Source organism: Scyliorhinus torazame, chromosome 18, assembly GCF_047496885.1.
Source record: "Scyliorhinus torazame isolate Kashiwa2021f chromosome 18, sScyTor2.1, whole genome shotgun sequence".
Taxonomy (NCBI): Eukaryota; Metazoa; Chordata; class Chondrichthyes; order Carcharhiniformes; family Scyliorhinidae; genus Scyliorhinus; species Scyliorhinus torazame.
Window position 1 is genome coordinate 2,572,697 of NC_092724.1, and position 22,623 is coordinate 2,595,319.

The 22,623-nt window shown below is 45.6% G+C and overlaps 1 protein-coding gene across 3 annotated transcripts in view; it reads left to right on the forward strand.

Moving 5' to 3' along the window:
• The window catches only part of LOC140394894 (phospholipid hydroperoxide glutathione peroxidase GPX4-like), a 67,989-nt gene extending 46,114 nt beyond the window's left edge, over window positions 1-21,875 (forward strand). For 2 of the 3 annotated variants that reach the window (XM_072482057.1, XM_072482055.1), the window contains exons 2-7: window positions 11,148-11,275; window positions 14,512-14,656; window positions 15,373-15,524; window positions 15,760-15,784; window positions 19,682-19,741; window positions 21,553-21,875. In XM_072482057.1, coding sequence (XP_072338158.1) covers window positions 11,148-11,275; window positions 14,512-14,656; window positions 15,373-15,524; window positions 15,760-15,784; window positions 19,682-19,741; window positions 21,553-21,585 — 543 coding nt within the window. In that variant the 3' untranslated portion in view covers window positions 21,586-21,875. Of the gene's footprint in view, window positions 1-5,466; window positions 5,530-11,147; window positions 11,276-14,511; window positions 14,657-15,372; window positions 15,525-15,759; window positions 15,785-19,681; window positions 19,742-21,552 lie in introns of those variants that run through there. The other variant, XM_072482054.1, reaches the window with a different exon arrangement.
• Window positions 21,876-22,623: the final 748 nt, after the last annotated feature.

The following is a 22,623-nucleotide window of genomic DNA, read 5'->3' on the forward strand; positions in this document are numbered from 1 at the left end:
CCCCCCTCCCCCACTCTCTTTCCCCCCTCCCCACCTCTCTTTCCCCCCCTCCCCCCCACCTCTCTTCCCCCCCCCCCCCACCTCTCTTCCTCCCCCCCTCCCCCCCACCTCTCTTCCCTCCCCCCCTCCCCCCCACCTCTCTTTCCCCCCCTCTCCCCCACCTCTCTTCCCCCCCTCTCTTTCCCCCCCTCTCCCCCACCTCTCTTTCCCCCCCTCTCTTTCCCCCCCTCCCCCCACCTCTCTTTCCCCCCCTCCCCCCCCACCTCTCTTTCCCCCCCTCCCCCCACCTCTCTTCCCCCCCTCCCCCCCACCTCTCTTCCCCCCCTCCCCCCCACCTCTTCCCCCCCTCCCCCCCACCTCTCTTTCCCCCCCTCCCCCCACCTCTCTTTCCCCCCCCTCCCCCCCCCCACCTCTCTTTCCCCCCCTCCCCCCCCCCACCTCTCTTTCCCCCCCTCCCCCCACCTCTCTTTCCCCCCCTCCCCCCACCTCTCTTTCCCCCCTCCCCCCACCTCTCTTTCCCCCCCTCCCCCCACCTCTCTTTCCCCCCCCTCCCCCCACCTCTCTTTCCCCCCTCCCCACCTCTCCTCCCCCTCCCCCCACCTCTCTTTCCCCCCTCCCCCCACCTCTCTTTCCCCCCCTCCCCCCCAACCTCTCTTTCCCCCCCTCCCCCCCAACCTCTCTTTCCCCCCCCTCCCCCCCAACCTCTCTTTCCCCCCCTCCCCCCCAACCTCTCTTTCCCCCCCTCCCCCCCAACCTCTCTTTCCCCCCCTCCCCCCCTCCCCCCCCCACCTCTCTTCCCCCCCCCTCCCCCCCCCCAACCTCTCTTTCCCCCCCCCTCCCCCCCAACCTCTCTTTCCCCCCCCCTCCCCCCCAACCTCTCTCCCCCCCCCCCATTGCCAGCACCTCCTCCATAAACCGCAATAACCCCACGGCTGCCCCTCCCCCCTGACATTTATTGGGCCCAAATCTGCCTTTGGTCCCTTTTCACTCATATTAAAGCCCATGTCAGTTTCTAACGGGTTGGATGATATTAACAAACACTTCGCCTGCAGCGCTGCTGGGTTGACACCTCAGTGATTCCTCGTTGCGGCGTGCCTGCTGCACGTTGCGGCGTGTACGTTGCACGTTGCGGCGTGCCTGCTGCACGTTGCGGCGTGTACGTTGCACGTTGCGGCGTGTACGTTGCGGCGTGCGTGTTGCAATGTGTAAACCTGACCCCCACCGTGTGTGAAGTGTTTGCTGAAACTATTGAAATTCGGGCTGCTTGTCGTTTTGAATTGTCTAGCTGACAGCGCCCCTTTCCCGGTCTATTACGAAACTGGAATTTATTCAAATTGAGCAATAGGCATTTTAAAAAATCTTGTAGTCAGACATTTCTGTTGGTGGGCTGGCGGTTGTGCAGTTTGATCTGAATTGTTGTAAAACTGCCAAATGAAAATGACTTTTTCAGATTAAATGAGAGCAGTTTGGTCAAATGTGTGGGTGAGATTGGTGCCAGCATAGAACATAGTGCAGAAGGAGGCCATTCGGCCCATCGAGTCAACACCGACCCGCTTAAGCCCTCACTTCCACCCTATCCCCGTAACCCAATAACCCCTCCTAACCTTTTTTGTTGGACACTAAGGGCAATTGAGCATGGCCAATCCAGCTGACCGGCACATCTTTGGACTGTGGGAGGAAACCGGAGCGCCTGGAGGAAACCCACGCACACACGGGGAGAACGTGCAGACTCCGCACAGACAGTGACCCAAGCTCGGAATCAAACCCGCAATCGAACCATGACTAGGTTCGATCCCCGTTCTGGTTGGGGTAGATTTGAGACACTCTTCTGTGGTGGGGGTTGTGCTGCTGTGGGTCAGACCTGCCTTCGGATAGGAAACTGAAGAAAATAGTTTTGGGATAAAGAATGAAGAAAAGTACAGCACCGGAACAGGCCCTTCAGCCCTCCAAGCCTGTGCTGACCATGATGCCCTAACTAAACACAAACCCTTCTGCCCTTACTCGGTCCGTATCCCTCTATTTCCTCCCTTAAATGTTGCTAATGTGCTGCTTCCACCACATCCTCTGCCAGTGCGTTCCAGGCACCCTCCACTCTGTGTGAAAATCTTACCCCCACACATCTCCCTCTCACCCTGAACCTGTGCCCCCTGTAATTGACACTTCCACCCATGGACAAAGCCCCTGACTATCCATCCTGTCTATGCCTCAGAATTTTGTCGACCTCTATCCAGCCTCCCCCTCAGCCTCCGTCATTCCAGTGAGAACAATCCTTGTTTATTCAACCTCTCCTCATAGCCAACACCCTCGAGACCAGGCAACATCCTGGAGAACCTTCTTTGCACTCTCTCCAAAGCTTCCACGTCCTTCTGATAATGTGGTGACCAGAACTACACTCAATACTCCAAATGCCGCCTAACATGATTTCCCTACTCTTGTACTCAATGCCCTGGCTGATGAAGGCAAGCATGCCACATGCCATCTTAATCACCTTGGCCACATGTGTTGCCATTTTTAGGGACCTGCACGCTCAGATCCCTCTATGTTAATGTTCCTAAGGGTTCTGCCATTTACAGTATAATTCATACCTAGATTTGATCCTTGAAATGCATCACCTTGCATCATTTGTCCGGATTAAACTCCATTTGCCATTTCTGTGCCCAAGTCTCCAATTTTTCTATATTCTGTTGTATCCTCTGACAATCCTGCATTATCAGCAACTCTGACAATCTTCGTGTCATCCGCAAACTTACTAATCAGACCACGCATGTTTTCCTCCAGATCATTTATATCTACTGCAAACAACAGAGGTCCCAGCACTGATCCTTGCAGAACACCAGTAGCTACAGATCTCCCTCTGAAAAGCGCCCTTTCGCGCTGCTCTGTCTTCTATAACCAAACCGGTTCTGTAACCATCTAGCCAGCCCATCCCGTATGCCATGTGATTTTAGTTTTTATACCAGTCTGCCATGCGAGACCTTGTGAAACGCTTTACTAAAGTCCATATAAACTACATTAATAGTGATGTTGGCTTTCATTTAACAGGGGATTGAGTTTAAGAACCCAAGGTTTTGCTGCAGCTTTATAAAACTCTAGTTAGACCACACTTGGAATATTGTGTCCAGTTCTGGTCGCCTCATTATAGGAAGGATGTGGACGCTTTGGCGAGGGTGCAGAGGACATTTACCACAATGCTGCCTGGACTGGAGGGCATGTCTTATGAAGAAAGGTTGAGGGGGAGCTAGGGCTTTTCTCACTGGAGCGAAGAAGGCAGAGAGGTGACTTGATAGAGGTGTACAAGGTGATGAGAGGCATGGATAGAGTGGATAGCCAGAGACTTTTCCCCAGTGTTGAAATGGCTGTCACGAGAGGACATAATTTTAAGGTGATTGGAGGAAGGTATAGGGCAGATGTCAGAGGTTGGTTCTTTACGCAGAGAGTGGTGGGTGTGTGGAATGCACGGCCAGCAGAGGTGGTGGAGTCAGAGTCATTCGGGACATTTAAGCGACTCTTAGACAAGCACATGGACAGCAGTAAATTGAAGGGGTGGAGATTAGGTTGATCTTGGATTAGAATAAGTGGTTGGCACAACATCGTGGGCCGAATGTTCAACACCCACAGCCGCCGCCCCCCCCCCCCCCCCCCCAATCAATTTTCTTTGTCACCTCTTCAAAAAACTCAATCAAGTTGGTGGGACATGACCTTCCCGTACAAAAGCTTGTTTTTTTTTTCCTTTTGTAATATTCAAAATATTCCTTGTCTGGGCTATTTCCCACATTGCTGTGGCAGTCTGTTACTGATCCACTTGAACCTTTTTAATATGGTTTCCCCTCCTTTTGAGCACTGCACCGGGCCACGGATTCTTGGGAAAGCTTCCTCCGCTGAGCATTGGCCCAGAAGAGGTTTTCACAATGCTTATACAGCACGGTTGTTTTTTATTGCTATGAAATAACAAGTGTTGATTCATACAAAGCATTAAAAACTACAAATCTTCACTGCATTTATGTGGCTTTTTTTTTTAATGATCCAGACCTTCTTGACCATGATGCCAGTCAAGCCAAAAAGAGACTTGGACCAAAGCTTGATCTGAGGTTTTAAGGAGGGGTGAGAGTGCACTTTGGGAATGGAACTGCTGAGACCAAAGCAGCTGATGGTGGATATGCACGAAGCTTGAGTTAGCAGCTCGGGCTGGTGGGGTTACAGATGAGGAGAGGTGAGGCTCCGGAGGGGTTTGAGGGGCAGTCCAGGAAGGAATCAGTGTAGATCGCAAGCATGGGGGTACCATACCATTTATCCTAATCTATGATCAACCTAACCTACACTCCTTCAGTTTACTGCTGTCCATGTGCCTGTCCTAGAGTCGCTTAAATGTCCCTAATGGTGGAGATACCCGAAACCAAATTAGTAAATGTCAAGTTTATTGAATAAAGGGTAAAAGAGCATCAAGATCCACCACACGATTTTTAAAAAAAATTAATTAAAAAGCCCATCCTTATTACAAAGCAAGTGTGTGGAATGGAGAGGTTAAACCCATAATCCATCTTATTGCTTGTTCCAAAAACCAATTCATGGTCTCCCCACGAGAGTACAAGATCCAAGCTGACAAGAAAAGTCATTGCACCCCAACGTGGGGCTTGATCTTAGTCAAAAGACAGAGAGGTGAGAGGTATACCTGTCAATAATAACTACAGGTTTACAACTTCAAAATGCCAGCCAGTCCAGAAGAAGCGGACACCACTCTCTGTCCTTGTTGCCGGCAGCAATTCTGCCTTTGTCCCTGGGTCCAGAGCTACACGATCCACTCGGAATACACAATGCGACTGGTGTGGTTCCTGACACCCTCTACCTAGTTCTGGCAAGATTTGTTCTCAATGCCTCACGGTGCCTCATGGTCCTGTACCATACTTAATCAAGGGCAGTTTGAGGGTTCAGGCAGAATAATTCAGTTGCCTCCCACAGACACATTTGCAGCATTTATTTTTTTAAAAAATGATAGGAATGTTGTTGAAAAATAAATGTAATGTTTTTTTTAAAACTTTTGCTTCAATTCCAAAGTAATGGAGGCACTTCTAATCATCTGTTGCTGGCTGGGGCTACTTTACAAACTAGTGGTTAATGTACTAATGTTGCCTAGTTTGACATCAGGAATTCAAATCACAAAATGGATTCTTATGTTTGGACAAAATGGCAGCTTCTCCATTTGACCTTTTGCTGGATACCTGTGTTTATAAAATACTTTTCTTTTTTAAAAAAAAAAAGATCCGGTTAAGCAGGCAATTTAAATCCGAATGAATCATCTCTAGGCCAGTTTACACCTGTCCAGAAATTAAAGTAGTTTCTGGTTCGACCATGGCACAATTTCCATAACTACCGTGCTGCCCCAATGCATCATTGCACCTTGTACATTCTTGATTTGCATGACCAGTATAATTACTGTTGTGAATGGAACTGTTTTGCCGCCTGATCTCCTTGATCCCTCTGATAATGGTTGACATGCACCAACTTTACTGGGAGCCATTGTCATGTGATCAGGTGTGGTGGATCTTTATGCTTAACAACATTTTGATTTCCAGACTTCACAAGTTTACCATACTGTGAGTTGCTCTGAGAGGGGGGACTGAGTTTTTGTTCTTTAATAGTGACTGAAATAGTCACCACTGTTTACGTCTAGTTTGAGAACAGTTTTTAATTCCTACTGTGGTGAGTGAACTATGAATCTAGAATGAGATGCATGGCAGCTGTAATGAACTACAGCTGACCTTGGGCCGAATGGGTAAGTTTATTTCACCAATCCAGTCAGGTTTGTTTTTATTTTTGTGTAAGTAAACGGAACCTGAGCCTTTTCATATGCAACAGATTCATGGAATACTGGCAAAGTTATGCTTTGTAGTTGCGCTGGTTAACATGGCAACCACTTGCTGCAGAGTTTCAAGCTTTCTGTAAGTGGTGTCTGGTCTGGTAGTTCTCAAAGATAGAAATGTTGACCGTGACGCTGTTGAAGGTCAGGGGTAAATGGTTGAGTTTTCTTCTGTTTGAAGTTTTATTTTGTGATGTGAATCTTTCCCACTGTTACGGTGGCTGTCCTACTATGTCCTGCTGTAGGCTGAATGAGCTTCTCAATCGGGTGTGAGTGAAGCTGGACACTGGAATTATCACCGTCCCATTCCTGATGCCGTCTTCGCTTCAGGAGTCACTCAGTAGCCCAATATTGAGCCATTCAGGTTATGCAAATACCTGTGGAAGAGATGGTATTCTTTGTGTAAGAGCTTGGTCATTGGACATGAAACATGTTCTTTCAGATCACGATACTTTCTTTCAGCTCACGATACGCCCTAACGTAAAGAATTTTAAAAGCATGAGCAGTGCAACTGGATAAGTGAGTCCTCGTGTCGTCAACGTCCTCGTGTCGTCAACGTCCTCGTGTCGTCAACGTCCTCGCAGGCCGCCCAAGACTTTACCTCATTTGAGAGCTTGACTTTCCTTTCTGCAAAGCATCTCTGAACCATGTTAATGTTCATTGTATTCTTGTCTGATCCAGTCCACAATTCCAAATAGGTGACAATCTCTCCAAAATCTTGTATCCTAGCAGCCACAGTTCTTACAAGACAAAAGGTGCTGCAAAAACGCCAGGCATCCCTTGGCCTTAAAGGCACTAAACACATTTCTCGTATCTTGTTGAACTGTACATGTGGCATGGCTCTTTACAAAGGCATCTGCCTAATTGCCTAATAACCTGACTACAGTTGCTTGTGGACAGGCAGATTTTACTTATTTTGAATTCCTTGTTGCGTGAGTTCAGATTGGTTGTCATGGAGGGTGGTTTGTCTGTAGATATTTGTGGTTTCGATTCCTGCAAGTCCATGCAGATCTATTTTTCACACCAGCTCTGTTTGTAGTAAACTATTAAAATCTATTACCAGATTTTAATTTCTTAGTTGTTTTTTCCAATTTCCTGAGGTACCAACTCTTTTTGGTCCCATTTTGCTCTCCTTTCCACGCACACTTCCAACATGATAATATACAAACCAAGGAACTCCAACTGCCCTTGTGGTGGGAGAGATGAGTTGGGACTCTTGGGCAAGTCTTTTGCACCTGGCTGAGATCTACCACCCGTGTCTGTAAATTGACTGTCCCAAAGAGTCTGGACCAGACTGGGAACTATCCACTGGATGATCCCGCAGAGTGATCTCTGCAGGGATTCTGGGCAACCAAGTAAAATCTGCTCCGTAGCCATGACCCTTTTTTTTTTTCAGTTGCTGTACCCCAGGATTTCCAAGCTTCTCGTGGATGGGTTGGGGATGTTAGTTCAAACTTCATAGTCTAACGATGCAACTAAGAGTTGGGATGACCCAAGGCTGCTGTATAATAGATTTTTGATGTTCATGGGCAAGTGTTTTAACCATCAAACCAAAGACTGAGCAGTTCTTGCTGTGGAATATATAGTTCAAGCAAATTATGCATTTGCATTTCATACTGCCTTGTTTGGGTATCACCTTTCTGATGTGGTCACAACCGTTGCTGACCACTTGGCTGCTGAATGAACAATGCAAGCTGCAGATCCCTAAACATGGGGGTGTCACTGGTTCCTTTTGGACAGAAATTGATCTCTGGGCAATGCCATGGGTGATCAGCTAGCTTTAATTTTGCACACTAACCCAGTTACAGTTCCTCAAAGGTAGTTTGTAGAAGCAGATCTAATGAATTTGGGTCCTTTGTACAGATGGACTTTAGCACCACGGTAACGATGGGTTGTATTTTTGATTCAAGTTAAATAAAATGCCTCCATCTCACTTATTCATCCAGTTATTACAGCTTTATTACAGAGCTGCTTTTTTTGAAGTAGCTGACTTGTGTCTCAATGACAAGGAGCCTGAAAATTGCTGCAATGGTAGATTGCAGTAAATTGTCTGCAGACTTCAGCTAAGATTCTTTCTAGGGTGAATTTCCTTCATCTGGCAAATGTCTGCAGACTGAAATAACTATTTGATCTTGCTGTTTGCCAGAGTGGGGAAAATAATTCCATCTAAAATGTGCAGCTCTTATAGCAACTCTAAAATCTTCCAGTTTGGTTTCTACCCTGTGATTCTGAGGGATCAAGGCAGATCTGAGCAGCTGTCACCATTCCAGTCAATAAAATTCAAATTTCCGGAGTATGATGAATCTTTATCTCATCTGCATAAAACTGGCAAGAAATAGCTATCTATTAATGGTCACTGAGCACAGAAGACTTTATTCTCTGCGAATTCTTTGATCTTGGTGACTGGGTTGCTACAATTATACAAGGTTAGTGACTGGGCTTGGCTGGGACATTCTGCTAAGAGAACTCTGATGTAGGTATGTCTAAGTTGGATAAAGTTGTGGAGAGTCTGCCGCAGGCAATTTGGAGGTATTTGATAAGCCATGGTAACTTTTCTTTCCTAATCATATGGCAGACCATTCAGCCCCTCTAGCCTGCTGTCATTCAGCAAGATCACAGCTGATCTGACCCTGCCCTCAACTCCGTGACTCACTTGTTAGTCAAGAATCTGTTGACCTCCCCCTGCCGTTAAAAATATTCAAAGACCTTCCAGTCTGGGGAAGAGTTCCAAAACCGCGTGACACTGGAAATATTTTCTCATCTGTTTTAAATGGGAGACCCCTTTCTTATTTTAAACTTTCTCCTAGTTCCAGTCTCCCCCACATGGGGAAACATACTTTTTTCACAGTGATCTTGTCAAGTCTTCTCTGAACTTTGTTCCTGTAAGATCCTCAATCTTAAACCCCAGTGGATACACGTCCAACCTTTTCCTCATCGGATCCGACCCTCCAATCCCTGGTATTAATTGAGTGAACCTTCTCTGAACTGCTTCTAATACCCTTTTGTATTTCCTTAAATAAAGAGCCTGAAACTGTTCACTCTGCAGATCTGGCACCTTTTGTGGAGAAAGAGTTGTCATTTTGAGTCCCTATGACTTCTTCTTCATCTCAGTCTGTTAACTTTCGCTCCACAGATGATGCTGAGTTTTTGTTTTATTTCCGATTCCTCTAGATGTGGTCTCACCAATGCCCTGTTCAACCGTCGTAAACACCCCTGCTTCAATATTCCATTTAATCTGCCTTGCTAGTCACTTGCTGTACTAGTCACTGACTGATCCAGGGCACCCACTTATCTCTCCCTCCGTTCTGTAATCTCGAGCCATTTAATAAAAAAAAAAAAAATAATAATAATAAATCTGTTCTTCTGCCGAAATGTCCCTTTGCCGACTCATGTCCTCGTGCCCTCTTGCTTTGTGTTATCAGCCATATCTTCAATCCTTTCAAAGTCCATGGACATTATTTTTGGAGGCAGTAGCCCTGCCCCCAACTGCCAGGCCTGGAAACTATGCCCAGATTTACTGATCATTAGGTTGTTAGTTGCCCGAGGTCATGGCTCTTGTCCCCATGTGGGAGGATGTCCCACCTTTGCAGAGCTTGGAGCTACCTCCCAATCCAAAGACCAAAAGGGGAGCAGGTTGCCCAAGACCTACCCTGTGTTGATGGGGAGAAGACCCCACCATAGCAGTGAGAATTCCAGCCCAAGCCTAGTCTAATTTCTTGCATTAAAAAAATAAGTAAATGATTTGTTTTCTCTGTTAGCTGCTGACTCAGGTTTTGATTTGCCAACCTTTTGTGCTGTGAGATTAGAAATATAAATGACTGGGATTAGATTAGTGTGCATCAGGATTTGCTGTTGTAATCAAATGGCTACTAAAACATTTAAGCAAAGGTAACCTTTGATCTGTTTGGAACTGTCCGAGAATCTGTTGCCTAATAATATTTAACACTTTAGGCAATTAAATGTTAGTTGATTTGGGGAAGGTGGGAAGAAAGGAATTAGGCAATTCAGCCCTTCGCCATTCAATCCCTTCCTGGTCTCCGATCCCCCCCCCCCCCCCTTCCTGGTCTCCGATTTCCCCCCCCCCCCCCCCCCTTCCTGGTCTCCGATTTCCCCCCCCCCCCCCTTCCTGGTCTCCGATTTCTCTCCCCCCCCCCCCCCCCCCTTCCTGGTCTCCGATTTCTCCCCCCCCCCTTCCTGGTCTCCGATTTTCCCCCCCCCCCCCTTCCTGGTCTCCGATTTCTCCCGCCCCCCCTTCCTGGTCTCCGATTTTCCCCCCCCCCCCCCCCCCCCTTCCTGGTCTCCGATTTCCCCCCCCCCCCCCTTCCTGGTCTCCGATTTCCCCCCCCCCCCCCTTCCTGGTCTCCGATTTTTCCCCCCCCCCCCTTCCTGGTCTCCGATTTTCCCCCCCCCCCCCCCCTTCCTGGTCTCCGATTTTCTCCCCCCCCCCTTCCTGGTCTCCGATTTTCTCCCCCCCCCCCCCCTTCCTGGTCTCCGATTTTCTCCCCCCCCCCCCCCCCCTTCCTGGTCTCCGATTTTCTCCCCCCCCCCCCCCTTCCTGGTCTCCGATTTTTTCCCCCCCCCCCCCCCCCCCTTCCTGGTCTCCGATTTTTTTTCTCCCCCCCCCTTCCTGGTCTCCGATTTTTTTTCTCCCCCCCCCTTCCTGGTCTCCGATTTCCCCCCCCCCCCCCTTCCTGGTCTCCGATCTCCCCCTTCCTAACTGTTTCCCCTATTTCCATTTAAACCTTTTTAAAAATCAGATGTATAATTTTTAAAAAATAAATTGAGTATTTATTTCCTTCCTGAAACAACTCTGATTCCACCGCACTGAGTTCCACAAATTCCCCACCCTCTGCGCGAAGTAGTTCCTCCTCATCTCCGTTCTAAATCTACCGCCTCTCAACCTATATCTGTGACCTCTCGTTCTAGATTACCCCACAAGGGGGAACATTTGGCCTTCGGCATCTGTGTGCCTCTGTCAAAAATGTGAATGCAAAACAAACTTTTACAGGCTATAGACCAAGGACGAGAATTTCAAGACTTTTGACTGTAAAATGACTTCAGCATTTAAGGGGCAAATAACCTTTTTTGTACATTAATTGATTAAAACTGTTTGTAAACATTTTTGATACACCACCTCACTGTCTGTTTACAATATGGTCTATTCAACTGGCTGGTGAATTAATGTTTGTGAGATTTCAATTGTATTCTAAACAAATGTATCCATATTAATGTTCACCTTCTCTTAGCTGGTATTTATATTTGGCCAACAGATTGGTTGTATTTGTCATTTCAGAGTGCACAACCAGAAAATTCAGACGCAGCCACATCTGCACTGCCACTAGACTGGAATAAGGCCACATCCATTTATGATTTTCATGCCAAGGACATAGATGGCAATGAAGTATCGCTGAGAAAATACCAGTAAGTGGGCAAGTGTATGGTGCTGCAGCCCATTCCCATTCGCTGACTATTTCCTGACGGCTTTGAAAGCTCGTCTACGTTTTTCTAACTTTTCTGCATAAAGATTCTCTGACTCTCGATTTCCCATTACAGCAAGGAAAGGATAAAACCTAAATCTTACTGCAGGTTCAGCAGGTAATAGGGAATGTTGGTCTTTATTTCAAAGGGAATGGAGTATAAAAACAGGGAAGTATGCTAAAACGATACAAGGCACTATTGGGACCACTCCTGGAATACTCCGTTTTGGTCTGCTTTTCGAAGGAAAGATCAATACTGGCATTGGAAGCAGTCCAGAGACTGTTTACTCGGTTGATCCTGGGTAGGGAGGGATTTTCTTTTGAGGTGATCATATTGAAATGTGTAGGATTCTCGTGGAGGGGTTTGACGGGTAGATGCTGAGGTTATTTCCCCTTGTGGGAAAGTGAGGACCAGAATCTCTTGAGTAAGGGGACTCCCATTAAAGACCGATTAGGAGGGATTTATTCTCCTAGTGATCTGTAGAATTCTTAACTGTAGAGGCCGGGTCATTAGGTATGCTCAAGACAGATTTTTAATCAGTAAGGGAATCAATGCTATGGGAATAAGGTAGAAAGTGGGGTCCTATCAGATCAGTCATGATCTCGTTGTAAGTTATGGGGCAGACTCGGTGGGCTGAATTGCCTAATTCCACTGTTCTCCTACCAGAACAAATATTTCATCATCTTATGAAGAACTAAATGAGAATTACTGCAGTTGCACCACTAGCCACCTACTTGTGGATTATTTCAGTGACTTCACCAGCCAGGCTTTAATCTATGGGAAGAGGCAATCCGTTAAGTCATCATAGATAAAGTTATTTTTCTCCTGTGCCGTCGTACAGTTCCTATGGTGAGATGTCTACGACTTATCCACCTCCCCGTCCATTACTATGAATGCAGACAGTGCTATTTCCTTTGACCTGTCTGCTGCTCCCTCTCTATCTGCACTGAAAGGAACTATCTCTGCAATCAAGTTGCAATCGTCCATTGGTTGTGTTTTTTTGGTGATGGGCTTAAGTATTTGGATTTCGATCTGGGCTTGTCTTGTCTCCCAAAGCCAGTGGGAGGAATTCCCTCACAGCATTTTTTTGATTCTGGTCCATTAATATGTAGCATGTGATGTATGTTTCCATCTTCCTGCTTCTGATCAGATATTTCTGTGATCCAAGTGGTATTTTTAAAAATTTGTTTATGGGATGTGGTCGTCGCAGGCTGTGCCAGCATTTATTGCCCATCCCTAATTGCCCTTGAGGGGGCAGTTAAGAGTCAAACACATTGCTGTGGGTCTGGAGTCACATGTAGGCCAGACCAGGTAAGGACGGCAGATTTCCTTCCCTAAAGGACATTAGTGATCCAGATGGTTTTTTCACGACAATTGACAATGTTTCATGGCCATCATTAGACCTTTTTAATTCCAGATTTTTATTGAATTAAATTTCACCATCTGCAGTGGTAGGGTTTGAACTTGGGTCCCCAGAACATTATCCTGGGGCTCTGGTTTACTCCAGTGACAATACTGCTACACCATCGCCTTCTGGTTTGCTGACACTACTGAGGTATTGCCAAAAACATCCTATTGTAAACGAGGCCAACCATTCGAAATGTTCAATTTGTGTCTTAACACTTTGAATTTCCCTGACCACATCCACAACTCTCATAGAGACTTTGCAGAGCAATATCGGAGAAGGAAACATTTAATACAATTGTGTAGCAGACTTCAGGAGGACTAGACTGGGGAAGTGGGCAGAAACATGGCAAATTTAGTGTGAAATGGGATTCCCATAATCATTGCTGAGGCCTTTGCTCTGGGCACCAAACTTTAGATGTTAGTAACCGGAGGGGCAGATTTAAGATAATGGGCAAAATAACTGAATTTTAATGCAAGAAGTAATGATCTAGTACACACCATCTTAACTATTGAAGAGGATTTACAGCAAAAGCAAATGAGGAAATTGCAGGAGACTGGACTATCGATGAGGTATAATTGGCCTCCGAGAAGCTGCGTCTCTCAAGGCATTGACAAATGAACATTTTAATTGGTTATTATCACTTTTATTTAGTTTTTTAAAAATCTTGGTGTTTTCCCCTCTTCCCGGTTAAAATTTAAAAACTTGTTTACCATTTGCTCGAACTGGACTAATATACGTGAAATGGTGCATTTTAAGCAGGAACTTGGATAATGAATTTGTCTTGCTGCTTTTTCTCCTGTGACACTAGCAATGGAAAAACTGGTGACTGGTTTCACTTTTATGTGAATCAGAACGAGTTGAGCTGGGTTTTTTTTTCAGAAGACAGATTTATGCCGAGTCAAAATCTTGGGGCAGGTTTTTGAAATAAGAAAAGTGTTCGGTACGGCTGGCTCCTCAAACCGGTTTCCCACTGTTACCTTGACTTTGGTTTGAAGCGAGATTTTTGGTAATATTTTCCCCAATAGATAGAAAATAAAAACTTGGAATCATAAAATCCCTACAGTGCAGAAGGAGGCCATTCGGCCCATCGAGTCTGCACCGATCCTCTGAAAGAGCACACTTCCTAGGCCCACTCCCCTGCCCCATTCCTGGAACCCCACCTAACCTGCACATTCTTGGATCGTGGGAGGAAACTGGAGCACCCGGAGGAAACCCACGCAGGCCCGGGGAGAAAGTGCAAACTCCACATAGTCACCCAAGGTCAGAATCGAACCAGGGTCCCTGGTGCTGTGAGGCAGCAGTGCTAACCACTGTGCCGCCTAACTTGGTGATTGAGAAGTCAGCAGTTTTTTGTGCTTCTGGTGTAGATCTATTTCTGCATCCACCCCCAGTATTCCAGACCAGTGTGAAAACCTTGATTATTGCATGTGTAGTTAATTGGGTCCCAAGGCTATTTTTTACCTTTTTGAAATTCATTCTATTTCAAATACAATTTCCTTTTGCAACAAGGGCCATATTGTTTTCTCATTGCAGAAAATAACTACTGCGTGACACAATCCTCCAACATTGCCTAGATTGCAAAATTGCAGTTATTTGATCAATGGTGCAATTCCTGGCTGAGCTGCTCCTGCCCCTCGTACTTCAGGCACGGTCCTTATGCAAGTGCCAATAGCTGCCTGAGAGATATTGTTTTCATGCAAGCCATTTATTTTAATATAGTCATTGCTGTGTCACAGTCTTAAATTTGTTGATGTGTGTTTTTTTTTTTTAGGAATTTTGTCTGCCTTATCACAAACGTGGCCTCCCAGTGAGGAAAGACTTCCGTAAACTACACTCAGCTTGTTGAACTGTACGACAAGTATGCTGAGAGGGGTTTACGGATTTTGGCTTTCCCCTGCAATCAGTTTGGTAAGCAGGTAGGTTGAGAAAATGAAGAATGTTAAATGTTTGCAGATTTCTTGCGCATTTGCAACTAGTTTTGAGTTGGGAGTTTCTTGGTCAGTTCCAATGCATGTTGTTGTCCTGTTACTACTTGTTTAGCCAAGTGGGGGGGTGGGGGCGAGAGAAAGAGAAACTTCATTCCAAAGTCTGGTGTTCCATCTTTCTCGATTCTGCCATTGTTTAAAACTATACTAGGGTAGCACAATGGTTAGCACAGCTGTCTCTCGGCGCTGAGGACCCGGGTTCGATCCCGGCCCTGGGTCACTGTCTGTGTGGACATTACACATTCTCCCTGTGTCTGCGTGGGTCTCACCTTCGCAACACAAAAAAGATGTGCAGGGTAGGTGGATTGGCCACCCTCAATTGCTCCTTAATTGGGGGGAAAAATAAATAGTGTACTCTAAATTATTTAGGGGGTGGGGAGGAAAAAAAACTGGAATTTGAAGTAGATTTCTGATTTGAACCGACTTCAAGTAAACTTTTTAAATTCTGAAGGCAGTGGGTATAATTAATTATTTTGAAATTTTAAAGCTAAAAGGCTGTCACGCTAGTATCTTATCCACAGACGATTCCCAACAAATCCTTTATGATAGGAACCTAAAGCTTTAATTTGAACTAATACAGAAGTTTTATTTTTAATTTTATTCACTTGTCAACAAATGCATCTTGAAATGTTGTAATTTATTTTCAGGAACCTGGTGATGAAGCAACAATCAAAAAATTTGCAGGAGATTATAATGTAAAGTTTGACATGTTCAGTAAAATTGATGTAAATAAGGATTCGGCTCATCCTCTCTGGAAATGGATGAAAGTGCAGCCCAAAGGAAAAGGGTTCTTGGGAAAGTATGTATGATGTGTCATTGCTCCTTTCTCTTGCATGAATAGATGATGAGATTATAATGATTCTTTTCTACATGTGCACACACCAAATGATGGTGGTAGCTTAAAGTTAACGCTGCCAAGTTGTTGGGTCTAAAGTCCCCTTTGATACCCAGCATTTGGATTATCACTAATATTAAACCTGAGCGGTGTATCTTCAAGGCAGGCTAAAACTTTTTTCTTCTTTTTTCTTTTACAGTGCCATTAAATGGAACTTCACCAAGGTATGGGAGCTAGTTACTCTAATATCCAGCATCTATTTCTTTCTGTAGAGGGCTTGCAATAAAAAATCCAAATTTAGATGGTTTTTGGAACAGTAATGCAGTGCCTTATGTCCCGAGGTACTTCACACAGGGTCATTATGAAAACCAGTAGTATACTGAATCACTTGGAGCTACTAAGTCAGATGTTCAGGAAGCAAAGTGTGAGGAAGGATGTTTCAGACCTTGGGGCAGTCACTGATGGTAGATCAATTTTAAAATGCACAATAATTTGTTTCTATATCTCCAGTGGATGTCGGTGTGGAGGAGATTACAGGCCATGGAAGGATTTAGAATTTAAAATTGTCATCCAATTGTTTAATCAGGAGCCAATATCAGTCAGTGAGCAGTTGGTGAATGGGGCTTGACACGAGATAGGACCAGGATGGCCTCTGAATGTGGGATGTCTGCCGGCCATGTGCTAGAATAGGTTTGTCTGGAAGTAACCTGAATATCAAAGGGTTTTGGCATTAGAAAAGCTTAGGTGGTGCAGAAGAAGGCCATTCGGGCCATCAAATCTGCACTGACCCTTGACAAGAGCACCCTATCTTGGCCTACACCTCTACCCTATCCCAGTAACCCCACTTAACCTTAAGACACTTGAGGGGCAATTTAGCATGGCCCAATTCAATCTTTGGATTGGGAGGAAACCGGAGCACCCGGAGAAAATCCCCACCGACACGGAGAGAACGTACAAACTCCAGACAGACACTCGAGGCTGGAATTGAACCCAGGTCCCTTGTGCTGTGAGGCAGCAGTGCTAACCACTGTCACTGTGCCGCCCTTGATGTTGCAGTGAGGTAGAGTTCGGTGTCATCAGTGCCATAATGTGGGGAACCTGAATTGTAGCTCCAGTATACAGGAGGTTGAGAGTAGTGAGGTCATGAGTAAGGTTTTAAAGTTGCAGGAGTGTACCGGCAGGCAGGAAGGTGGTTTAAAGTGTGTCTTCTTCAATGCCTGGAGCATCCGGAACAAGGTGGGTGAACTTGCGGCATGGGTTGGTACCTAGGACTTCGATGTTGTGACCATTTCGGAGACATGGATAGAGCAGGGACAGGAATGGTTGTTGCAGGTGCCGGGGTTTAGATATTTCAGTAAGCTCAGGGAAGGTGGTAAAAGAGGGGGAGGGGTGGCATTGTTAGTCAAGGATAGTATTACGGTGGCAGAAAGGACGTTTGATGAGGACTCGTCTACTGAGGTAGTATGGGCTGAAGTTAGAAACAGGAAAGGAGAGGCCACCCTGTTAGGGGTTTTCTATAGGCCTCCGAAAAGTTCCAGAGATTTAGAGGAAAGGATTGCAAAGATGATTCTGGATAGGAGCGAAAGCAACAGGGTAGTTGTTATGGGGGACTTTAACTTTCCAAATATTGACTGGAAATGCTCTAGTTTGAGTACTTTAGATGGGTCCATTTTTGTCCAATGTGTGCAGGAAGGTTTCCTGACACAGTATGTAGATAGGCCAACGAGAGGTGAGGCCGTATTGGATTTGGTACTGGGTAATGAACCAGCACAGGTGTTAGATTTGGAGGTAGGTGAGCACTTTGGTGATAGTGACCACAATTCGATTATGTTTACTTTAGTGATGGAAAGGGATAGGTATATACCGCAGGGCAAGAGTTATATCTGGGGGAAAGGCAATTATGATGCGATGAGGCAAGACTTAGGATGCATCAGATGGAGAGGAAAACTGCAGGGGATGGGCACAATGGAAATGTGGAGCTTGTTCAAGGAACAGCTACTGCGTGTCCTTGATAAGTATGTACCTGTCAGGCAGGGAGGAAGTGGTCGAGCAAGGGAACCGTGGTTTACTAAGGCAGTCGAAACACTTGTCAAGAGGAAGAAGGAGGCTTATGTAAAGATGAGACATGAAGGTTCAGTAAGGGCGCTCGAGAGTTACAAGTTAGCTAGGAAGCACCTAAAGAGAGAGCTAAGAAGAGCCAGGAGGGGACATGAGAAGTCTTTGGCAGGTAGGATCAAGGATAACCCTAAAGCTTTCTATAGATATGTCAGGAATAAAAGAATGACTAGGGTAAGAGTAGGGCCAGTCAAGGACAGTAGTGGGAAGTTGTGCTTGGAGTCCAAGGAGATGGGAGAGGTGCTAAATGAATATTTTTCGTCAGTATTCACACAGGAAAAAGACAATGTTGTCGAGGAGAATACTGAGATTCAGGCTACTAGACTAGAAGGGCTTGAGGTTCATAAGGAGGAGGTGTGAGCAATTCTGGAAAGGGTGAAATGGCCGGATGGGATTTAGCCTAGGATTCTCTGGGAAGCTAGGGAGGAGATTGCTGAGCCTTTGGCTTTGATCTTTAAGTCATCTTTGTCTACAGGAATAGTGCCAGAAGACTGGAGGATAGCAAATGTTGTCCCCTTGTTCAAGAAGGGAAGTAGAGACAACCCCGATAACCATAGACCAGTGAGCCTTACTTCTGTTGTGGGCAAAATCTTGGAAAGGTTTATAAGAGATAGGGTGTATAATCATCTGGAAAGGAATAATTTGATTAGAGATAGTCAACACGGTTTCGTGAAGGGTAGGTCGTGCCTCACAAACCTTATTGAGTTCTTTGAGAAGGTGACCAAACAGGTGGATGAGGTTAAAGTAGTTGATGTGGTGTATATGGATTTCAGTAAAGCGTTTGATAAGGTTCCCCACGGTAGGCTACTGCAGAAAATACGGAAGGATGGGATTCAGGGAGATTTAGCAGTTTGGATCAGAAATTGGCTAGCTGGAAGAAGACAAAGGGTGGTGGTTGATGGGAAGTGTTCAGACTGGAGTCCAGTTACTAGTGGTGTACCACCAGGATCTGTTTTGGGGCCACTGCTGTTTGTTATTTTTATAAATGACCTGGAGGAGGGCGTGGAAGGATGGGTGAGTAAATTTGCAGATGACACTAAAGTCGGTGGAGTTGTGGACAGTGCGGAAGGATGTTACAAGTTACAGAGGGACATAGATAAGCTGCAGCGCTGGACTGGGAGGTGGCAAATGGAGTTTAATGCAGAAAAGTGTGAGGTGATTCATTTTGGAAGGAATAACAGGAAGACAGAGTACTGGGCTAATGGTAAGATTCTTGGCAGTGTGGATGAGCAGAGAGATCTCGGTGTCCATGTACATAGATCCCTGAAAGTTGCCACTCTGGTTGAGAGGGTTGTTAAGAAGGCGTACGGTGTGTTAGCTTTTATTGGTAGAGGGATTGAGTTTCGGAGCCATGAGGTCATGTTGCAGCTGTACGAAACTCTAGTGCGGCTGCATTTGGAGTATTGCGTGCAATTCTGGTCGCCGCATTATAGGAAGGATGTGGAAGCATTGGAAAGGGTGCAGAGGAGATTTGCCAGAATGTTGCCTGGTATGGAGGGAAGATCTTATGAGGAAAGGCTGAGGGACTTGAGGCTGTTTTTGTTAGAGACAAGAAGCTTAAGAGGTGACTTAATTGAGGCATACAAGATGATCAGAGGATTGGATAGGGTGGACAGTGAAAGCCTTTTTCCTCGGATGGTGATGTCTAGCACGAGGGGACATAGCTTTAAATTGAGGGGAGATAGATATAGGACAGATGTCAGAGGTAGGTTCTTTACTCAGAGAGTAGTAAGGGCGTGGAATGCCCTGCCTGCAACAGTAGTGGACTCGCCAACACTAAGGGTATTCAAATGGTCATTGGATAGACATATGGACGATAAGGGAATAGTGTAGATGGGCTTTAGAGTGGTTTCACAGGTCGGCGCAACATCGAGGGCCGAAGGGCCTGTACTGCGCTGTAATGTTCTATGTTCTATATATTTGACATTAGTGTGAAGCAGCATGTAGACACTTTGCACGCGATCCCAAATGATTTAATGTTTTCTTTCTCTCCCTGTCCTTTCTAGTTTCTGATTAACAAAGAAGGTCAAGTTGTCAAGAGGTATTCTCCCACGGAAGACCCTCTGGTAAGTTGAATTTTAACCAACCTCCCAAGCCTGTGTGGGAATCTATTGAGCTGGGTTGATTTGGTGCTTTCCCAGCTGAACAAGTCCATTAAATCCAGCAGGTGACTTTCCAATTTTACTGATGACGGTGGGAGGCTGGGGTAGACGGGTAGCCCACATGGGGCAGCCTCCTTCACCAGCCCCCAGGAACCACTGGAGCTCAACATCTGCAAAAGTTCCAATGCAACACTGCATACAAGCTCCCTATCAGCCGTGCCCACAATGCTGCTGCTGTAAGAACTGGGTACAGGGACTATGGCATCTTGTATCATTCAGTGTTTATGCTGTTGATGTTGGGGATGGGCATTCTCCCCTGTCGCCCTGCGCTAGGTATAGTTTTATGGACATTGGTCAACCACTTGGTGCCCACCCAATGGCCGTGTAGGTGTGACCAATATGGCTGCTGCTGAAACAGGCCTTCTCTTTCCACCAGGAACGTGTAGGGATGGAGGTGGTTCTGTTTTTGACATTCCCTTTTTCCGTTCCACCCCAGAGCAACTACAGCCTCCTAGTTGCTTTCCCAAGTTTTGTCCTGATAATCAGCGTGCAGCACTACAGCTGGGACCTCTTGTATTCCCTACACTTGTAATGAATAGAGTTTTATTTTGCCACTGCTGTAACTCCCTCTGATACTGCAACGATTACTTGTCAATACCCAATTATCAGTTGCAGTGAGGCGCATTAGTGATCTGTTGGAAGATATCATAGTTTTGGCTTTGTATCTTGAGTAGGAAAGCTTTATCTTTGAGGAACTTAGTGCAGTGAGGGACAAGGACCGGCAGGCAAGGCAACAAAGAATTGGCAAAGGGACAGAAAAGTAACTAGAGAACAAAAGGACCAAGATCATCAGGTAATGGAAAATGGTACATGGCTTGAGATCTGATGAATATCTTTACTTTCTCAATGTAATAAAGTTGCAGAAAGAGTTTTTTCCTCCACCTGGACACTGGTTCAGTGTAATCCCACTTAGATGAGGATATATTTGAGTGATTTGAAGACTGCACCAGGTCTTGATCCCAACCCCATTGCAGTTTCTCTTCGGACATTTAGCATTTGGTTATATAAATGGCATTCAGCTGCTTCCCTGTTTGTGGAGGATGGATACTGATGGATTTCCTTCCTCCCAAGAGGCTGAAGGCGGTTGATTTGGATTTAAATTTAAAATATCTTGGAGTTTTTCATTGAGTCAGAAACAGACACTTGCATTGTGATGTCCATTAATTTTTTTAATGAGGGGTTGGAGTAGTAACACTGAACCACACTTCATAATGTGTTCTCTTGGCCAGTATTTCTGCAGACATCAGTTTCTACATTTTGATGTCCCATTTCATGTCTGTCTGACGAGAGCTAGATTTTCATCTGCCATTTCAGAACTGCACATTGGGCCATTTCCTGTCCTTGTAGAACTGACTTGTAACAGCCCACCTTATGGCCACTGCCTCCCAAGGTGGGCAGTTGGCAAAAGAAGGCCCATCTCTACTGGCACATTGATCCAGTTTGCTGCATGGTTATTAACCTTCCTACCCTCGCCCATCATGCATTCTCTATCCATTACGTATAAACATCATTCATAGTAACAATAAAAAAGGGTTTGGTTCTTTTACTAGTTGGCCAAATACATGACTGGTAAGCCAGCAGGGAATAACCATGAAGAAAAACTTGTCATTTTTTCTTTCCCCTATGCTGTATAAACATTGCCTATTGCATTAGCAGTCTTTGGAGCTCAGCCAAGCATTGAGGCCATTGTGCTTACAGTTTCTTTATTTCAACAGGCGGCTGAATCGGATATTTTGAAGTATCTATAAATGACCAAATACAAGCAGCTGGCGGCAAGCAAACTCGATCTACTGAATTTATATCTGCCTTTGGTCCAGGACAATGATGGTCTGCTTTTAAACCTGTTCATGCGTGGAAAAGTGGATTTGACTAATGCAACTTGCATACCTGGAGGAAGTTCTGATTATATATTGTGGTTGAGTTTCTTAGCAAGTTTGATGCTGTATATTCTATTACCTTGTCAATCATAAAGAATAACCAAACTGTTTTGTTGAATTCCTTGTTTTATGGCAATTAAAAATAAACCTTCTCACCAGTTCTTAGATTGATGTGTTTATTAGTTTGGCCATGAAATAAAAAATGGTATTTCTATAATTCTTCCCTTATGAACTTTTCCTGCTACAGAAGCCACCAGTAAGATCCACTGACTGCATTTTCTCCTGCAACCTTTGATCTCAGCAGCCTTTGATTTCCTTTTTGAATTGCAATGGTTTCTCTCTTCCCACCCTTATCCCGTTGCCCATCAGTCTTGACAATCTATCCTTGGCCTCGTCTTCTCTTGGGGTAGACTGCCCTTCGCATCACCATTTCCATATGTGCCGACAACCACACTCTGTTGGTCATATAGTTTTGGAGGATGAACTCTAAACACTTCACCTCCAGTAGCTGCCTTAAGGCAGCAAGGTAGCATTGTGGTTAGTACAGTTGCTTCACAGTCCCAGGTTCAATTCCCGGCTTGGGTCACTGTCTGTGCAGAGTCTGCACATCCTCCCCGTGTCTGCGTGGGTTTCCTCCCACAGTCCAAAGATGTGCAGGTTAGGTGGATTGGCCATGCTAAATTGCTCTTAGTGTCCAAAAAAGGTTAGGTGGGTTTACAGAGATAGGGTGGAGGTATGGGCTTGGGTAGGGTGCTCTTTCCAAGGGCCAGTACAGCCTTGATGGGCCGAATGGCCTCCTTCTGCACTGTAAATTCTCTGCATTGTAAATTCTATGTTAATACTTTGCCCTGTCACCACCTCTGCTCCTGTTCTGGATCCTTTTGAAAGTTTTACTTTCAACCTCTACTC